Source organism: Oncorhynchus kisutch, linkage group LG12 (assembly GCF_002021735.2).
Source record: "Oncorhynchus kisutch isolate 150728-3 linkage group LG12, Okis_V2, whole genome shotgun sequence".
NCBI classification, from domain to species: Eukaryota; Metazoa; Chordata; class Actinopteri; order Salmoniformes; family Salmonidae; genus Oncorhynchus; species Oncorhynchus kisutch.
In genome coordinates, this window is record NC_034185.2 from 53844954 (window position 1) to 53865883 (window position 20930).

General features: G+C 43.0%; 1 protein-coding gene across 1 annotated transcript; it reads left to right on the top strand.

Moving 5' to 3' along the window:
* Nucleotides 1-4032: 4032 nt before the first annotated feature.
* On the top strand, nt 4033-13550 carry LOC109901264 (zinc finger protein 329-like). Its single transcript, XM_020497312.2, has 3 exons — nt 4033-4556; nt 4992-5122; nt 5321-13550. The coding sequence occupies exons 1-3, from the start codon at nt 4274-4276 to the stop codon at nt 6392-6394; spliced, it is 1488 nt and encodes a 495-aa protein (XP_020352901.2). The 5' UTR covers nt 4033-4273; the 3' UTR covers nt 6395-13550.
* The last annotated feature ends 7380 nt before the right edge of the window (nt 13551-20930 follow it).

Genomic DNA, 20930 nt, shown 5'->3' on the forward strand with positions numbered 1-20930 from the left:
CCCTGTTTGGCAAGAGAGACTGCCTTGGCCCAATCTCAACATTATGTTGAGGGGGGGGCGGGGGGGTTGTTGTTAACTGCAGGCCCACAAAAGGGGGTCTGCCAATTGCCCATCCCTGGCCTACTAAATATACTTACACATACCCACACAAATGGTAAACACTCCATGTTTAAAATGGGTTTGTTATCTGTGTTATGCATGTGTACAGTCGTGGCCAAAAGTTGAGAATGACACAAATATTAATGTCCACAAAGTTTGCTGCTTCAGTGTCTTTAGATATTTTTGTCAGATGTTACTATGGAATACTGAAGTATAATTACAAGCATTTTATAAGTGTCAAAGGCTTTTATTGACAATTACATGAAGTTGATGCAAAGAGTCAATATTTGCAGTGTTGACCCTTCTTTTTCAAGACCTCTGCAATCTGCCCTGGCATGCTGTCAATTAACTTCTGGGCCACGTCTTGACTGATGGCAGCCCGTTTTTGCATGATCAATGCTTGGAGTTTGTCAGAATTTGTGTGTTTTTGTTTGTCCATCCGCCTCTTGAGGATTGACCATAAATTCTCAATGGGATTAAGGTCTGGGGAGTTTCCTGGCCATGGGGACCCAAAATTTTGATGTTTTGTTCCCCGAGCCACGTAGTTATTACTTTTACCTTATGGCAAGGTGCTCCATCATGCTGGAAAAGGCATTGTTCGTCACTGGTCCTGGATGGTTGGGAGAAGTTGCTCTAGGAGGATGTGTTGGTACCATTCTTTATTCATGGCTGTGTTCTTAGGCCAAATTGTGAGTGAGCCCACTCTCTTGGCTGAGAAGCAATCCCACACATGAATGGTCTCAGGATGCTTTACTGTTGGCATGACACAGGACTGATGGTAGCGCTCACTTTGTCTTCTCTGGACAAGCTTTTTTCCAGATGCCCCAAACAATCAGAAAGGGGATTCATCAGAGAAAATGACTTTACCCCAGTCCTCAGCAGTCCAATCCCTGTACCTTTTGCAGAATATCAGTCTGTCCCTGATGTCTTTCCTGGAGAGAAGTGGCTTCTTTACTGCCCTTTTCGACACCAGGCCATCCTCCAAAAGTCTTCGCCTCACTGTGCGTGCAGATGCACTCACACCTGCATGCTGCCATTCCTGAGCCAGCTCTGTACTGGTGGTGCACCGATCCCGCAGCTGAATCAACTTTAAGAGACGGTCCTGGCGCTTGCTGGACTTTCTTGGGCGCCCTGAAGCCTTCTTCACAACAATTGAACCGCTCTCCTTGAAGTTCTTGATGATCCGATAAATGGTTGATTTAGGTGCAATCTTACTGGCAGCAATATCCTTGCCTGTGAAGCCCTTTGTGTGCCAAGCAATGATGATAGCATGTGTTTCCTTGCAGGTAACCATGGTTGACAGAGGAAGAACAATGATTCCAAGCACCACCCTCCTTTTGAAGCTTCCAGTCTGTTATTCAAACTCAATCAGCATGACAGAGTGATCTCCAGCCTTGTCCTAGTCAACACTCACACCTGTGTTAACGAGAGAATCACTGACATGATGTCAGCTGGTCCTTTTGTGGCAGGGCTGAAATGCAGTGGAAATGTTTTGGGGGGGGATTCAGTTCATTTGCATGGCAGAGGGACTTTGCAATTAATCTGATCACTATTCATAATATTCTGGAGTATATGCGAATTGCCATCATATAAACTGAGGCAGCAGACTTTGTGAAAATGTATACTTGTGTCATTCTCAAAACTTTTGGCCACGACTGTACATGCCTGGGGGAGTGTATGTCTGCGCAATCTATATCACTCTTCCAGGAGGAAGAGGAGGTGCTGCTGGTGAAGGAGGAGAGGTGAAATGCTTACTTACGGTCATTGTTCAACAATGTAGAGTTAAAGATTTAATGAAACATTGAAATAGTGGCACGAGGTATATTACACAGTGAATAACAATAACGATTAAAAAAACATAAGTATATACAGGGAGTACCTAGTCGATGTGCCTATGTACAAATAGGTAGGGTTAAATTGACTAGGCAACAGCCTAAATAATAAACAGTAGCAGCAGCGGGTAACGTTAGCCATTCGATTCGCTATTTAACAGTCTTGTGGCACGAGGTATGGCACTCTTGTGGCACTCTTCCCTGCCTTTCAGTATTATGGTTTGCGGGTAGAAGTTGTTCAGGCTACTATTTAGAGCTGAGCGATATGTCGACTTAATTCTACGTTTTTTTATGTACGCTTGTTCTCATGTTGTATGTTTGGTCTCGTCGCCTTCGCTCCTCTGTGCTGTGTGCACCTTCCCATTTAGCCTACACCAGAGATTTGTATATAATGACGAGATGCACGTCTCCGTCCTAATAATGGGAGTCGTTGTCCCAAAGGCCGCAAGGCAGTCGACAAACCCCAAAATAAGCCCATAGGAACACATTGGCCTTATTTTGGACAGATTTTAGCAAGAGTGAAATCTCTCGCCTGTTCCTCTTTGGTTTACACGCACAACAAACCTCTTCCCTGCCTTTCACGTTAACAAAGTTGAGAGATCACATCTTTCTCTCTGACAAGCGAGTTCAACTCTCCAATTGCCTAAATACACTGGAGTTGCTTACCAAGACGACATGAAATGTTCCTGAGTGGCCAAGTTACAGTTTTGACTTATATCAGCTTGAAAATACTTGAAAATGGCTATATAGCAATGATCAACAACCAACTTGACAGAGCTTGAAGAATTTAAAAAACAATAATGAGCAAATATTGTACAATCCAGGTGTGCAAAGTTCTTAGACTTACCCAGAAAGACTCACAGCTGTAAACGCTGCCAAAGGTGATTCTACAATGCATTGACTCAGGGGGTTGAATACTTATCTAATCAAGATATATTATTGTTTATCTTCTATTTATTTAAAAAGTTTGCATTTTTATCCCACTTTGACCGAGTATTTTGTGAGATCGTTGACAAATAATGATAATTATCCATTTGAATCCCACTTTGTAACACATAATGTGTAAAAAGTCAAGGACTGTGAATACTTTCTGAAGGCTCTGTAGCTCAATATTTGAATGATTAATCTTCATCAAGGGTGATAATAATTATGGAGGTGACTGTACATATACAGAACATAATATAGGGCCTTCAAACTCAAGTCTGGACCTCGAAGCCAGTTCCAATGTACTTTGTCATTGTTACCCTCTAAATCAGGGACAAATTTAGACCTGGGACACCAAGTGCGTGCAATTAATTATCAGGTAGAACAGAAAACCAGCAGGCTCCGGGTCCTCATAGAGTAAGAGTTAAAGAGCGACAGCCTTTAAAAAGCAACGAATCCCTTTGAAACGGGTCAGAAACTACAAATGATTTTGGTCATAAAATCAGTCTCTTCTAAAACGGAGTTTGGAACATCCGTGCATCACAACGGGTAAATGAAGGTTGGGTTTTGATTTGACAATGTCCATTTGCTCACTAACATGGGGTGAACATCTGCAGTGGCTGCGCTCTATCCAATAGCATAAACAGTGAGACAGACCTGCCCATCAGCTCCTTAGATGTAAAATTGTGCAACTAAAACCCCCAACGGCAAAAACATCAAAATGAATTGAAGATTTTAGTTATCTTAGTTATATTCATTATGGGGATTTTGAGGAAGTGAAATAGGATCCTGCGTCTACAGTGTTTCATGGGGGCTAATCATTAACCAAATGCGGAATCGGCGAGGAAACACACCTCTAAGACTGGAATCTCGTTTTTTTAATGAACAACAGATAAACACACGTGTCAATCAGCTTGTTCAGTGGCTCTATAAATACCGCTGATGTTGGGTGTTAATATTAATATTTACCTTACTGAGGTGATGTAGATGGAATAAAGTAATTATATTATTTTCTACTCTATTCCTGTTAACACACTGTACTTTCTAAACAAGTCTGCTCTCAGCTTGAAAGATACTGACCATGAATATGAGATTTGATGTGTCATGTAATAAGCAGTAACGTAATTCAAAGAACAGCGCGCATACGTTTTTCATTTAAAGACGCCATTTTGAGCCATGACGCCGACCAATTAGATCCGTTCTCTTCAGCGTAAACGGAAGTGAACATTGACCAACAACACTTTCGTACCTTAGTGTTTTTATTGTTGTTATTTAGACGTTTATTAACACCCTGGAACTCAGAATATGACTAATTTAACTGCATAGCCTCACATACGTACACCCAGGTAGTATATAATTCGCGTTGGAGACAGAACTTGGTTGGCAGATAGTAATGCTAGGTAACTTAGCTGCTAACAATGGCTAAATGTATGGTTTTTCACACTCAAATAGCCTCCATTATGGAGGTGCTAGCGAATGCAGCCGTGGCAGAGATCTGTAAACTCGTCGACGACGACTACGCAGTGTTTCGTTTGGAAATAACTCAAAGCCAGAAAGAAAATAGGACATTGCAGAGGAAACTACAGCTACTTGAACTGAAGGTGGCACGGGAGCGCGCAGAGAGGACAACTCGAGAGCGCGCCCTAGCTAGTCGTCCCAGTAGTGTCAAAATCCTCGACCGATACAGAGGAATGGCAAGAGGTACATTTTGATTTTGCTGTGGGGCCTGTCGCCCCGTTCCCCTCTGTGCTTGTGTTCAGATGGGTTACCCAGAATTGGTTCTTGGTCAGTTTTTGTATAGTATGCAATACTTCCCCATCTTGCATAATTATTTTATTTTACCTTTATTTTACCGAGCAGGTCAATTAAGAACAAATTCTTCTTGCACAAAGACACAATACTATATTCTAATCAGATTCTTGATTTACTGAATTTCCTATCGTCATAATAAATTAAAAATAATCTGATGCATGGAACATAATCAATCCATCAATAAATTGTATATCTAGATGTTATGATAAGTGTTACCTTCGATCCTCCTTGCCAATTGTAGATATTGTCAATAGTGTACAATATAGCGTTAAGCATGGACAGTACCTAATTTAACTACCTCTTTTCCCCCAATCACTGTCTTAGGTGAAGGACATCTCACTGGAGGCCACAGGAGCTTTGTGAAGCCAGTAGGACACAACGTGTGGAGAGATGACCAACCAATAGCTATAGATGAGGGCAGTGGAACCTCCACCCAGCATGTTATCGTGAAAGCGGTTAGTGTAATAGTGTAACATAAAAAAAATTACAATAAATCAAATGTGGCCCGTTTGTTTCAAAGGCTCCCCTCAGCTATTCACTTGCTTACATGTACATCCTGATTTATCTGCCATAAGGGAGCTTGTGAGACTTCCCTATGACATTGTTATCTAATTCTACTCATGTACCTGTAATAATGTCTCTTCTTGTGTCAGTCTGCAGATGCAGAGGCTGCAGGTCCTGGGTTCAAGCTGGAAATGTATGAAGGAAAGGAGGACCCACCGCACAGCAGAGACATCCAGACCGGAGTGCTTGCTGTAGCCACGGAGGACCCCACCCTCGCCCCAGCACTGCCCAGGGCCCAATGCAGCATGACGGAGGTCAGTGGAACGCTGAACACCGTCCTCAAGTCAGAGACAGACACTGAGACTTTAACGGTGCTGGAGCGAAGGGGCTGTCCTCCTGCTCCCCGCACAGAGTATTTAGGTTACGGGAGCCCAAGGACGGCTCTGTTCCATCAGGACTCAGGTGATGCGTTACAGACTGGCAATGATCCGTCCTGTTCATACGCTACAGAGATGATACCTGGTGACATGCCTGTGGGCTTAGATACACAGACTAATTCAATGAGAGGGGACTGGAACCGGTACAATAGTAGTGTCTACTCTGAAATGTGTCTAGATAAGAAAGGGGAGGGTCTGGTCATAGATGAGGTGACTGTGAAAGTGGAGGGTGATGCTCTTCTGACATGGAATGCAGACCAGACTCACTTAGGAGAAGGACACTCTCAGGAAAACAAGAGTGACTTCTTAGACTACAGGGAAAGCTTAGAGCCAAATCCAAATATTGCAACCCACTCCCCTTTACACACGCTCAAGGAACGCGACCCAGTGTCCACGTCTATGGCACCTTCCGATTCACACAACCATGCCCTTATCGATCAGGTATTGAACTCAAACGACAAGACTAGAGCCCTGGCCCAGGGAGGGGGAGCAACATCAGGCGTTAATAAGGAGAAACGGTTCTTCTGCATGTTCTGTAACAAAGGCTTCAACTGCCCTCAGAAGGTGGAGATCCACCAGAGGGTCCACATAGGGGTGAAACCCTTCAGCTGTACCCAGTGTCACATGCGCTTCTCCCTGGCTTGGAACCTGAAGATCCACCAGAGGGTCCACACAGGGGAGAAACCTTACAGCTGTACCCAGTGTCACATGCTCTTCTCCCACTCATCCAGCCTGAAGAGACACCAGAGGATCCACACAGGGAAGAAACAATTCAGCGGCCCCTAGTGTGGGAAGACGTTCTCCCACCAGAACCAGCTGATGATGCACTTGAAGTTTCACACTGGAGAAAGGTCGTTTGCCTGTATGCACTGCGGGAAGAGGTTCCCAGAGAGGAGCTACCTCAGGATACATAAGCAGAAAAAACATTTGACTGTATAATATAGAAAGTAACCATTCCACTCGATAGCTTCTGACATTTAGATCAAACCCTGCATTAAAGACAGATAGATTTTCATTTGGAATAACAAGAGTAACATATTTCAGTGTTGAATATTCCTGTGTAGAATATTGCATTGAGACAGTGGCCGTGTCCAAATACCCATACTAGCGTACGACATACTTAAACTGCATACTAATTTCGGCATTGGATCTAGTAGAATTCACTCACCTTTTCCCACTCACGTGTTTGACAACAGCTGATCATCAGATAAATGAATGCTCTGTACCAAAATGAATGAATGGCGGGAGTCTACGTAATCACACAATAGATTATGCATTCAGTGTACTATTTTCAACATTTCATATACTATAGAATTGTATTTTTCAGCATACTATTTAGTAGGCTACTATGGGTATTTGGACACAGGCATTGTGTGATTTAAGGAATATATAAGCCTAAAAAGTCTGTTACATATCGTGTTTGTACTGTGTAGGCTATATGATGTTCACAAATGCCTATTTCATTACTTCCATTCAACTACTTGATTTTTTTCCCCAAGACACTTTTCAATGAGAAAAATAATGCAGTTTGTCAAGTTCATGCAGATTTTTTGTTGAGACTTTTTGGGGTCATTTTAGCAGATGCGGTTATCCAAAATCTTACCATTTTTGCATTCATCTTAAGAAAGCTGGGTGAGACAACCACAACACAGTCGTAGCAAGTACATTTTTCCTCACTAAAGTACTTATCAGCAACGTTCGGGCAGGGACTCTTCTGTCTTAACTTCAGGGGGAAGCTGGTTCCACCATTGGAGTGCCAGGACAGAGAAGAGCTTTGACTGGTCTGAGTGGGGGCTGATCCCTCATAGGGGTGGGACGGCCAAGAGACAAGAGGAGGCAGAACAGAATGCTCAGGTTTGGGTGTTGGGTTTGAGCATAGCCTGAAGGTAGGAAAGGGCAGTTCCCCTTGCTGCTCTGTAGGCAAGCACCATGGTCTTGTAGTTGATGCAAGCTTTGACTGGAAGCCAGTGGAGTATGCTGAGGAGTGGGGTGACATGGAAGAGTTTAGGAAGGTTGAACACCAGGTGTGCTGCGGCATTTTGTAACAGTATTTTTATTGGAATTTCACAATTCACCCATATTAAGAGATACAACAACAGAGACAAAACACACAAAAAAAAACAGCACTCACTTACGCATATATATATATATACATACACACACACACACACATGCATGTACACACATACATACACACACATGCATACATACCACACACACCCATACATATGTACACCATTTTCCTTTTCCCGCTCGATGCTTCTCTCACCCCATCCCCATCATTGCGTCTCTCAATACATACATTTTAAACAAACTTACAAACAGAAATTAAACAAATGCTCAGTTTAAACCAAGAAGTTAGGTTCCACACATGGAACGTACAGTGTAGTTCTGAAATGCATAGATCCCCGCCATTCTAAGAGAATCCTTGCAGCATAATAGCTGATACCTCAGGTTCTAGGTAATTTAGATAAGGTTCCCATACTTTGTAGAACTGGTCTGTTTTAGAATGCAATGTACATGTCAGATATTCCAGAGGCACCCATTCAAATAGTATCTTATGCCAATCTGTAATAGAAGGAACCTTATCACTAATCCACTGTAAAAGGATGTTTTTCCTCGCTGCGAAGGTAAGGATGTTGTAAAGCCTCCTTTTACCCACAGAAGTAACATGCCTACTAGGGAGACCTAACAGTAAAGAAACTGGGTCCAATTCTAGATCAACCCCTAGGATCTTTTCAATTTCTTGCAGAACACCAGACCAGTATCTTTGTATTTTGGTACATGACCATAAACAATGTGTTAGGGTGCATGTATCAGTTTTGCATTTAAGACACTGAGGGGAAGAGGAAGTGGGGCTAAAAGCATGTCTGCGATTTGGGGATATATGCAATCTGTGTATTATTCTTAATTGGATTGCTCTAGTACAATTACATATAGATATTGTTTTTGCATATCTCCAAATGTCCTCCCACATCTCTTCGTCAATAGTAACAGACAATTCTTTCTCCCACACTTGTTTCACCCTCTGTGTGTTGACAGCAGAAAAGGACCTTAAAGTATCATAAAACAGACTTAGACATTTTCCTTTATGGGGAAAAAAAGCATTCTTTCAATGACAGACACATCAGGGTTACCAATTAAGGTGGTGCTCTTCAGAATATAATGTCTTACTTGTAGGAAGCGGAAAAAGTCCTGCTTTGGGAGTCGATATTTCTCGACCATCTGCTCAAATGACAAAATCTTATAAGCAAATAAGTCATTTAGCCTGCGTATGCCCGTATTAAGCCAAAAGTTAAAGCCAGCATCCAGCAATCCTGGACTGAAATCTGGGTTGTTAAGAATTGGGGTAAGAGCAGAGGTTAGTTTAGACCTTCCCAGGAAGCGTTGAACTGACCTCCATACTTTGAGTGTGTTAAGTGTAACGGGATTATTGCAGTGATCTTCTACAGACTTGAAGCTTCTGAAAAATAAAAGATCCTGTAAGGGGTATTTTGAAATAGAAGTCTCAATGTCTAACCAAATAGAGGAGTCATCATTTGTGATCCAGTCAGAAATATAACAAAGGTGGGCACACCATTGATAGAACCTGATATTGGGCAGGTCCAAGCCGCCCATAGAACTTGGCAGCTGCGATATTGCCATCTTAAGTCTTGGCTTGCGTTTACTCCATATAAAAGGAACTTAGCCATCCATTTACATCCTTTATTACCTTATTGGAGAGTAATACTGGGATCATTTGGATTGGGTAAAGTAGTCTAGGTAAAACGTTCATTTTCAAGAGGGATATTCTACCCAACCAAGAAATCGGGAGAGAGTTCCAGCGCTCCAGATCCTGTCTTATTGTATCAAACAAGGGAACAAAATTGGCTTTGTACATTTGCTGGAATTTAGGAGTTACAAATATACCCAGATACATGAAACCTGAGGGAGACCATTTAAAAGGGAGGGGGGAGAAGTATTAGGTACAGAGTGTAGGCTACCAAGTGGCATAGTCTCTGACTTAGTTAGGTTAATCTTGTAGCCTGAGAATTCGCTGAATAATTCAATAATATTAATAAGAGATGTAATTGAAGTCTCGGGACTAGAGATGAATATCAGGACATCATCAGCATACAAGCTTATTTTATGGTGAACATCACCAATGAGCAGCCCCTGTATAGCAGGCGTTACCCTGATGGCCTCGGCCAGTGGTTCCATAACGAGTGCAAAGAGGAGAGGGGATAAAGGACAGCCCTGTCTGGTACCTCTGTGTATAGAGAAGCTATTTGACCTCAGCCCATAAGTAAGGACAGCAGCCTGGGGATCATCATATAAAGCTTTCACCCATTTTATAAAGTTGTCCCCTAGACCATATTTATTTAGAGCAAATAATAGTTAAGACCACTCCACACGATCAAATGCTTTCTCAGCATCTAGGAAGAGCACAAGACCATCCATAGCACTTTGTTGGTAGGCTTGAATTACATTAAGAAGCCGCCTGACATTGTTGCATGACTTACAGCCCTTAATGAAGCCAGTTTGGTCTCCTTTCACAATTAGTGGCAGTGAGTCCTCTAATCTTGTGGCTAGAATTTTAGAAAGCAATTTTCTATCCACATTCAGAAGGGAAATTGGTCTGTACGAGGAACAAGACTGGACATTTTCCCTTTTTGAGAATAAGTGAAATGTTGGCTTCTCTCGGTGTTTGAGGGAGCTGGTCATTTGAAAATGAGTGGTTAAACATATCACGCAATGGCTCAAGGATCAGGCCATGGAACTCTTTATAGAACTCACTACAAAACCCGTCTGGTCCTTGGGCCTTGCCATTTTGCAGTTTCTTAATTGCGAACATGATCTCTTCCTTGGTAATAGGGGCATTAAGGAGAGACCTCTGTTCTTCGGAGATAGTAGGGAGCTCAATCTTACAAAAGAAGTTCTCCATTAATTTGGGTGCATCCTTTGGCAGTTCTGAGGCAAACATTTGTATAACATTTCTTAAATGAGTCACTTATCAATCATTTATATTAAAATAAATTACCATCAGAATCAGTAATAGTAGCAATTGACTGAGAGTCAGCTCTCTTTTTAGCTAGGTATGCCAAGTACTTTCCTGGCTTATCGCCTTGTTCATATAGCTTTTGCCTGACAAATCTCATTTTCTTTTCAGCGTCCTGTATTAGGAGAGAGTATAACGTTGATCTAATGACTGATATTTCCTTTAATAGGGCAGGAGTGGGAGTTTTAATGTAGTCCTTCTCTTTAGTTCCTAATTCACCCTCTAACATTTTTTGCTTTTCACGCTTTTTCCGTCTATAATCAGACCCCTGGCATACGGTCTCCCAAAGGAGCGAGGGGTTATCTTTTGATTGAGAGTTAATAGAGAAAAATGCTTTAAACTCTGTAATAAAATATGATGTGAATGTATGGTCTTTAAGAATGGTTGTATTCAACCTCCAATGTCTTGACCGATTGAATGCCCCGTTGAGTTTTATGACCAGGATCACCCCAGCATGATCAGATATGAATATGCTTCCTATCCTAGCGGATAAAACAGACTGCAAAGACGTCCTGGGCATAAAAAGGTAATCTATTCTAGTCTGACATCCATGAGGTGCAGAGAAAAAAGTGAACTCTGTTGGAGGGATGAAAAGCTCTCCAGACATCCGCATACCCCAGATCATCACAAATAGCTTTAAGTGACTTAGCTTGTGGAGAGAGTGAAGCTATACCGCTTGGAAACTTATCAATAAGGGGGTTCAACAAGCAGTTAAAATCTCCTCGAACCACTGCAGTGTCCGAGTTTAATTCTGAAAAGTCTAGAAATGCCTTAGTGAGGAAATCAGGGGGGTGAGCAGGGGGGAAGTAAATATTCATTATGGAAATGTTCTGCCCTTGTAAAGTACCATTAATTATAACAAAGCGAACAAATGTATCTTTCACACAATTCAAGACCTTAAGTGGTAAGTTCTTTTTCACCAGAATTGCTACACCTCTACTTCTGGATGTAAATGATGAGAAAAACACTTGACCAAACCCCCTTGTTGTAATGTCAGGTGCTCCTTATCATCCAAATGAGTTTCTTGCAACAGGGCAATATGAATATTTTCTTTTTTCAAAAAAGACAGTACCTTCTTCCTTTTAATGGGGTTATGGCTCCCTCTAATGTTCCATGTACATACACGCAGTCTGTTACCTGCCATTGTGTCTTGACCATTCAATATCCAGACTGGATCCTACTGTAAAAGTGGGCTGGTACCTTTTTCCATGTGTTGAACTCTCCTCTATCTCACCGAGCATAAACAAACGATATGAGCCCTGAACTCGAACTATACTAAACCCCAAAATTAAACATGTAAAGATCCAAAGGGGGGTTTTCCCACTAGCTAACATGCAGGAGATTTCAACTCTCCAATGTAGACTCTTAAGTCCGCATTGCCGCTCAATAGCCTCATCCTTTATATGTATGGAAAAGAAAATCAATAGAAGAAGATTGAGGCTCTTCCACCTAAAACCAAGCCTGGGCACCAATATGGATTCACACATATCTCAGCCTGAGCTATAGTGGCCATTACTTTAGCAAGAAAAATAATAAAGATACGAATATTACTGAACCGGAGTACATGAGGACTCACAGCACTGTTTCATGATCAGATTCAACCAAAAATAAAAACGTTATCCAATGCTGCGGAGGTGCAGCTTAAAGTTATTTACCAGAGAGAGTCAATAAACGCAGCAGCCTCTTCAGGTGTGTAGAGCTTTTTAGGCGATCCGTTGACCATAATCTTCAATGTGGCCGGGTACAACAGTGCGTAGTCCATCTTCATTCTCCTGAGTCGAGCCTTCGCCTCATCAAACGCTTTGCGTCTTCGTACAACCGCAGTGGAATAATCATTGAAGAATGAGACCTTTGGACTTTTAAGTTGACTATCATCAGAGCCGATGTTTCTAGCCGCATCCATGACGCGCTGCTTGTCGGTGAAGTTGTGGAACTTTATTACCACTGGTCGTGGGCGCTGGTTGGGACCGGGTATCGGTGCTTGAGAGCGATGGGCTCTGTCCAGCTTCACACGACCAGCCTTAGTGTCCATTTGTAGGTAGCCAGGGATCCATTCCTCAAAATTTTACTGAACGTGTCCCTTCAGAATTTTCCGGGAGTCCCACAAGATGAATATTGCATCTGCGTCCTCGATTATCCAAGTCGTCAATGTGCTCCGCCATTTCGCGCACCTGTTTCTCAAGTGCTTTTATCTTAGCGTCCAGAGATGTAGTTGACGTTTCCACTGCAGCAATTCTTCCTTCCGCCTCAACAACACGTTTCACAACGCTCTGTATTTCAGCTGAATGGCCTGCTATTGCTTCCAAGACCGTTCTTATCTTAACATCTATCACTTTAGTAATGTTATCAGTCATCTTTTGAATCACCAGGTCCATTGTGCCTGGATCCGCAATGGTGTTAGCTTCGCTAACGTTAGCTAGCTCCTCATGCACATCTACAGGGGTGGTGGTTTTGGTCGGAACAAACAGGGAACCTAGTCAACAGAGAGTTGCTGTAGACTAGACCAGGGTTTCCCAACCCCCCCCCTCCCTCCCAGTGGTCTAGAATGGAGATGACAAGCGCCTGGATTAGAACCTGCGCCGCTTCCTGTCTGAGGAAGGGTCATACTCTACCGGCTGGAGTGAGTCACTGCTTTGATTTTTGCCGAAAATGACAGGGTGTTTTCCAGGGTCACTCCAAGGTTCTTTGCAGTCTGGGAGGGGGACACAGTGGAGATGTCAACCATGATGGAGAGGTCTTGGAGCGGGCAGGCTTTCCACAGCAGGAAGAGCATCAACATCTTGTTGAGTTTGAGGTGGTGGGCCGACATCCAAGTTGAGATTTCTGCCAGACACACAGAGATGCGTGTGTATGTGTGGTTTTTCATATATGTTGTATTTAATAAACATAAAATGGGACTTTTCATTCTAAGACTTTCATTGAGACTCTTTAGTATACATCACATCTTATCTCACCCTATTCTGCATACACCCAACAGTGCTTTATACCTATATACTGTACACTTACTGTACACACGAAATACAGTGCATTTGGAATGTATTCAGACCTCTTGACTTTTTCCATATTTTGTTATGTTACAGCCTTATTCTAAAATAGATCATTGTTCCCCCCCCCCCCATTCAATCTACACACAAAACCCCATGATGACAAAGCAAAAACAGGTTTTTTGAAATTTTTGCTAAAGTATTAAAAAAATTCAATAAAACAGGAAATGACACATTTACATAAGTATTCAGACACTTTTCTCAGTTTGTTGAAGCACTTTTGGCAGGATGCACCTAAGCTCAATTTCAAGTCTCATTGCAAACTGTCTGAATACTTATGTAACTAAGTATTTCTTTTTTTAAATTTTAATACATCAGCTAAAATTTCTAAACCACTTTTTGCTTGGCCATTATGGTGTATTGTGTGTAGATTGATGAGGGAAAAAAGTATTTCATACATTTCAGAATAAAGCTGTAACATAACAAAATATGGAAAAAGTCAAGGTGTCTGAATACTTTCCGAATGCACTGTATACCTACACATACCCACACACTAACAAACAACAACCGTACACGTCAAAATAGTTTGTGTGATGATGACTTTTGACTTATCTGTTCTTTTTACACACAACATATTTATGTCCACCATGATGGGTTTAACCACCATTAAGTAATTTGGTAACTACAGTATAGGACTCAAATGTAGTGAGGATGGGTTAATAATACTCCATGTTGAAAGTGTGTTTATTATCTGTGTGTGTGTACGTACCTTAGGGTAGTGTATGTCTGTGTAATCTGTATCACCTGTCTCTTCCAGGAGGAGGAGGGTCCAGATGTGCTGCTGGTGAAGGAGGAGGGCTATGAGGAGGGTCTGGGGATGGAATGATTGATACTATGCTCTGATACTCCGATGCAGTTTTCAAAGCACTACTGATTCGACACAACGTATCGATGCTTGTATCAAAGTGGCAAAACCACGTGATGATGATAATCGAAGCTTCGGACGTCACACTACTATCTGACAGGTGTTGGAACTGGTGCCGCGTTGAGGTGCTAGTCAGATCTAGGAAACTGACATTTCTGACTTGCCAACTGGCTGTAGTTATATGCGTGCCGTGTCAATTTCCGAGTTTCTAAGTTCCGACTAGCATGTGAACGCAGACCTCTGTTGGCAGCCTTAAAAAAAAATCTTAGTCTAGATATTTCACATTCTTAGTAGGTGGAAAGATAGCTCAGGGCGTAGAGCTATATGGCAGATGAATGGATCCTGAAACTGTAGCACACCCTTAAGAAACTTAGTCATGAGCCGGTGGCTACCAAGAGGCCATCCTGCTTTTCATTATGACATGCTGAAATGGCTGCTGTGTATACCTTAAATGTAAATGTAGCCCTGCCAGCATCTAACAAACACCTCAAGAATACAGTTCTTATGCCGCAAGATTCTGGAGCAACCCCCGGCTCCCCAAACCACTGGCAGAACACGCGCCACCTTGTGTCATAGGTTGACGTGGTGGAGTGGGCTCTGGCACTCTGTAAGATGTTAACAACAGAGGGCTCAAGATCTAAACCAGACCATATTCGGTGTTCAGTGGCCAGGCCCACAGCTGCAGGCGGGAAGAATTCGGATACCACAATGTTCAGCTTCACTGAGAGGTGTACAGCTCTGAGTGAGGCCAGATTCTTCTGTGAACACAGCAGAAGAGTATGTACCATCTGGTGGAGGCGGATGGAACCCAGAACCCCTTGGTGGTTTAGGTACACTACCGCTGTGGTGCTGTCTGTCTGTACCAGCACGTATGTCCCTCAGTTGTGGGAGTAAGTTGAGCAGAGCTAGTTGGACTGCTCTCAACTCCAGCATGTTGATGTGGAGTTTGGATCAGCTGGGGCTCCAAGTCCCGCTGGCTGTCCTCCCCCTCAGTTCCCTCCAATGGACTCTGCACAAGCATATCCCGCCCGAAAGGAATTTCAGGGATCGGCATCTTGCCAGTGCTCGCGTGCATTCCTTGGACACAGTCAGGCGACAATACCTGTGTTCCTTGGGACGTAAACCTTGAGCATTGCACCACCTCTGCAGGGTTCTCAAGTGCAGAAGGCCCAGTGGGGTAAAAAGAGAGGTTACGGAGAAGAGATCCATCAGTCTCTGACACTGACGAAGTCACCTTCTGGTCTTGAACAAAAGGATTGAGCTGATCTACTATTTTCTGGACTCACACTTTAGTGAGGTGAGCCCTCATTAGAGACGAGTCGATCCTCATGCCCACGATGGTCACAGTGTGTATGGGGACCAGGTGGCTTTTTTTATGTGTTCAACCTGAGGACTAGCTCTGAGATGTGCTTCAGGAGAGATGTCGTGACTGCTGCTGCCTGTTCTTGTGACTGAGCACAGATTAGCCAATCGTCTAGGTAATTTAGTACAATCATCCCTTGTGATAGCGGTTAGCGGTGCTAGAGCGGCATCCATGCATTTTGTGAATGTTCTTGGTGCCAGGGAGAGGCTGAAAGGTAACACTTGGTACTTGTACGCTATGCCGTTGAATGCAAAGTGCAGGAACGTCCTGTGAGCCGGGTGGATCGGTACATGGAAGGAAACATAATTTAGGTTGACAGTGGTGAACCACTGGCCTGGGCTGATAACATCTTGAAGGGCAGGGTTTTCAAGCACCGGTTGAGAGACATCAATTCCAGGATGGGGCGAAAGCCGGCATCCCTCTTGGTGACTAGGAAATATACTCCATTGAACCCACTGTGGTGTTCTGATGCTTAGATTTACCAGCAGGGAGGTAATCTACAGTTGGAGAGCTTCTCTTTTCAGTGGGTTGGCTGTTGTAGTTGACCAAACTTCTCTGAAAGGTGGTGGCCGGCAACGGAACTGCAGTTTGTACCCGTCTAGTACTGTATCCAGCACCAAGGAGGACTCCACAAGCTCCCACTTTGCCCGATGGGCATGGGAGAAGCGGCTGATGCCGGGGCCACACCCATCAGGAAGACTGAGGGGGCACGTCCTTCTTCGGAGCAGAGGGATGGTGCTTGTTATGCCGCTGCCTGTGCTGGTGGTGGCGCCACTGCTGACCCAGAGCCTGTTGACGTGGCTGATCAGGGTGTGGCTGGCTTGGGGGAGGGCCCAAGCGGACTCACAAGGTAGGGGAGAGCTTCAATGGTCTCTGGGTAGGGTAACGCGGGGCAGGGGGGACCCATGAAAGACTGCATGGTCTCTTTGTCTTTCCGCAGCTTCGCCATTTGGTCCAAAATGGTCTCCACACCCCCCCAAAAAAACTTGGCCTGGTGAGATGGGGAGCTCCATAAAGGGTTTCTTCACGGAGGCCAACATCTTTGTCTGTAAGAGCCAAAGCTGTCTGCGTGACGAGATGACCGTAGACAGGGCTTTGCCATTAGCACGTGACTCACTCATAAAAACAGCAGGTCTTTGCTTTATTCGTTGACAGTCTCTCTCTAGTCATGGTTTTAAACGTTTTGAAATCTCACAGCATCAATTTTGCCTTAGCTTTCTTTTATGCCTCCTAAGTTACTGCAGACTCGGTCATCTGATCAATCTGATTGACAAGCGGAGGCATAGCACTGTCCAATGCCAATTCCTTCTTTGGCCGCCTTTCCTTCCATTTCTCTGCTGCCAATGACTGGAACGAACTGCAAAAATCACTGAAGCTGGAGACTCATGTCTCACTCACTAACTTTAAGCATCAGCTGTCAGAGCAGCTCACAGATCACTGCACCTGTACATAGCCCATCTGTAAATAGACCAACTACCTCATTCCCATACTGTTATTAATTTTGCTCCTTTGCACCCAAGTATCTCTACTTGCACACTCATCTTCTATGCATCTATCACTCCAGTGTTTAATTGCTTTATTGTAATTATTTTGCCACTATGGCCTATTTATTGTCTTACCTCCCTTATCCTACCTCATTTGCACACACTGTATGTATATAGACTTTTTCCATTGTATTATTGACTATGTTTGTTTATTCCATGTGTAACTCTGTGTTGTTGTTTGTGTTGCACTGCTTTGCTTTATCTTGGCCAGATCGCAGTTGTAAATGAGAACTTGTTCTCAACTAGCCTATCTGGTTAAATAAAAAAAATATATATATAAATAAATAGTGCACTTGAATTCCTCTCCAGGCCCACGGGAAAGGCAGAGTTTGTAGCTTCAGACACATGAATAGGCAAAAGTTTGCCTACCCGGCGCGCAGGGCAGCTGAATTGTCTGCACCTACCAACAACAGCCCGAGACTAATAAAAAAAATGTTTTTAAAGGAACTTTATCGCCTTTATCGTTGTTGTTTTTTACAGAAATGTTTGGCGATTGACTGGTTGGTGACCACTGAAGTAGACAGATATGAATAACTATATAGCCTTACTAATGTTACAATACTAATGATTTGAGTTGCACCTGTGTGTATGTGGGCTTGATTAAAGAGGAGGAAGACACTGATTAGCTGCGGGTCATTACCTGGAAAGTAACTATTAGTGATGTATTATTGTTGTGTACTATTAGGCCTACATACTGTCTACAGTATGTGTGAAAACCATTGTTGGAAACTGCTCTTTTCACTCACCAATAATGTGTTAATTAATTTAATAGGCCAAATCAGATCTCAAAACCAACTGACCACTTCAACCATATGTCCAGTAAGAAGCATAGCCATCATTTCTACCATTGAACTTGCTTACTCTAGTCACTTTCACAAAATAATGGAAACACAGATTTAACAGAAGATCTAAACCCAATCATTGTTGTTTTCTAAGAAATACACTTGTGGAAATACAAGAAAAACCAAATGTTGATAAAAGACTGGTCATTAAAACATATATTATGTTTCCAATGTTTTAGGCTAAACCTAGCTATTTATTAAATTCATCCAGTGTTGATCATTGATGAGAAATATTTACTTTAAATCATTAACACAAAAGATAATCATACAATCAGAGGGAGATATGAGCTTTGTAAATGTAAACAAAAACATGCATGATGTACATGTTTTCATTTAGAAATCTACATTGTCATTGTATAGGCTACAATTTTGGATTGTTATATAACAGAACATTTGACATTTGATTGAACGGCCAGGGAATGCTGAAATACCTCCAGAGATCCTGAACCAAGTTTCTGCAACATTAGGCTCTCTCTTTGGACAACTTCTACAACCAGCTGTGGTATTTGGTATTTTATTAGCATCCCCATTAGCTGTTGCAAAATCAGCAGTTACTCTTCCTGGGGTCCCCACAGAACATTAATAGACAAGTGTTTGGCTGCCACCTGTTCCCGGCCAGTTTCTCACACTCGTTCAACCTAAAGAGGCGACATAGGATTTCTTACACAGGGGAGAAACCCTACAGCTGCCCCCAGTGTGAGAAGAGGTTCTCCCACCAGCACCAGCTGAAGAGGCACCTGAAGATCCAAACAGGAGAGAGGCCATTCGGCCCATGTATAGCGTATAGTTCCAGTCAGTATTAGATAGAATGCCTGCCTGTAGGGAAAACAACCTGTGGTTACCCAGGTACAAATGCAAATATTGTCTGCTTGTTTTAGTGAATTGCAAAACTACATTTAAGAAAAGTATGTCTAAAAATTACTTTTCAACATTGTCTGCTCCAGAGTGTTCTCACTACTTAGAAAAACCAAATATTGTAGGGATTCCCTCATGCCCCTTTTCATGACGGTGATACCAGCCATGTGAGTGAGTGAATCCTACCTACCGACTGGACCATTAAACTAGCAAATACCAACAACGCAAAACTAACAGATACAAGTAGTGAGTGAGTGGAGTAACAAATGGACTATACTAACGTTAAACGTCTTAACACTCGTGCTCTAGGTGGCACTGTAAAATAAACTTGACAGTGGGGACTGAAGTACTATTACTTTTAGCTTTATATCTGAAGAATAGTAACGATTAACACTCTCCAGTGCTGCTTGTTGTTCTGTGTGCCACTGCCCTGCCATGTCCTCCCTGAGGAGCATTCTGAGTGGTGCAGTGAGCGTGGCTTCATCTTGGATATACTGGGTTAGGAAACGTGTCATACCCAGTAAACTCTGTATTCTGGTGGGGGCATCTGTGCGACTGCAGTCACCTTGGAGTTGTCTGCGCTGATGTGTCCCATGCACTTCACTCACCATGTATTACATCTTGTCAGCATAGAACTTCATATTCAGAGGGATAGCTCTGCCCATCACCTGCTGTAGAATGTGGTCATGCTCTTCTTTGGTGGCTGCTGCAATAATCATGTCATCTGCAATTACATGGACTGAAGCATGGTAACTATTAACACTATTAATAACACTATTAATACACATATCCCCTTGACCTTAAACCTCAAGAGTGATACTGATTGGCTGTCAAACACAATGGAGTTATGGACTAGCATTAAAGGTGTATAGCTCCATATAATACATTACCTGTGATTAAATGTTTTCCACACACATACTGTAGCTGGCTACGTGTAGCCTGCTTGGCCCCCACATTTCCCACACTCTGTGCTGACTGACTTGGTTATTTTTGTATCATTGCAGGGACTGAGTTTCCCTTGTCACAGTCGAGCAAAACATTATACTTCATTCACGTAAGGACATTTAAAAAATAATTACCTCCAATGGCCCCATATTGTTAGGTACTCAAATCATGGTGTTAGAGGTGGGCTTAACTGTGGTTAACATTTTATAATATCATGTTTTTGTTTGTACAGCAAAGAATTTCTTATATAAACCTTTATATGCTCTTCTGTAAAATTTGTGTTTACACAGTCTGCAGTCCATTAGGATCCAGTGTTGCTGGTAGGAGAGACTGGACCTCTGAAGCAGCTGGTCACAACCATGGCCCCAGATCAGGACCTTGGATCAGGAGCCGTCGCTGTTTATTCCAGAGTAGAAACCGGGAACGAACCACGAGGGACAGAGACTCCACCACTACACAGAACACAACCAGTGGACAGGTGGACTGAATAACTTCAGTCCTGGTGGTCATCAGAGAGACAGAGGCTCCAGTCAGGGATCCAGTCTGCAGCCCAGACCCTTCTCTTCACAGTCTCAGTGCAGGAACAGGAGGGTCTATCTCTATGATACAAACACCACAGTATCCATGATAAACAGAGCAGGTCACCCTGGGCTTCAGCCTTCACATAGTGGTGGGAGATCCCCCTGGTGGTAGTCTATCAGCAAGTCTGTCTTCTCCTTCAGGGTCTTGTTTAATGCCTGGGGACTGGGTTGGTAGAAGGCCTGGACCTGGGTCTAGCCTTCCTTAGCTACCTCATGGTTACCCCATGAATGCAGACAGGGTCAGG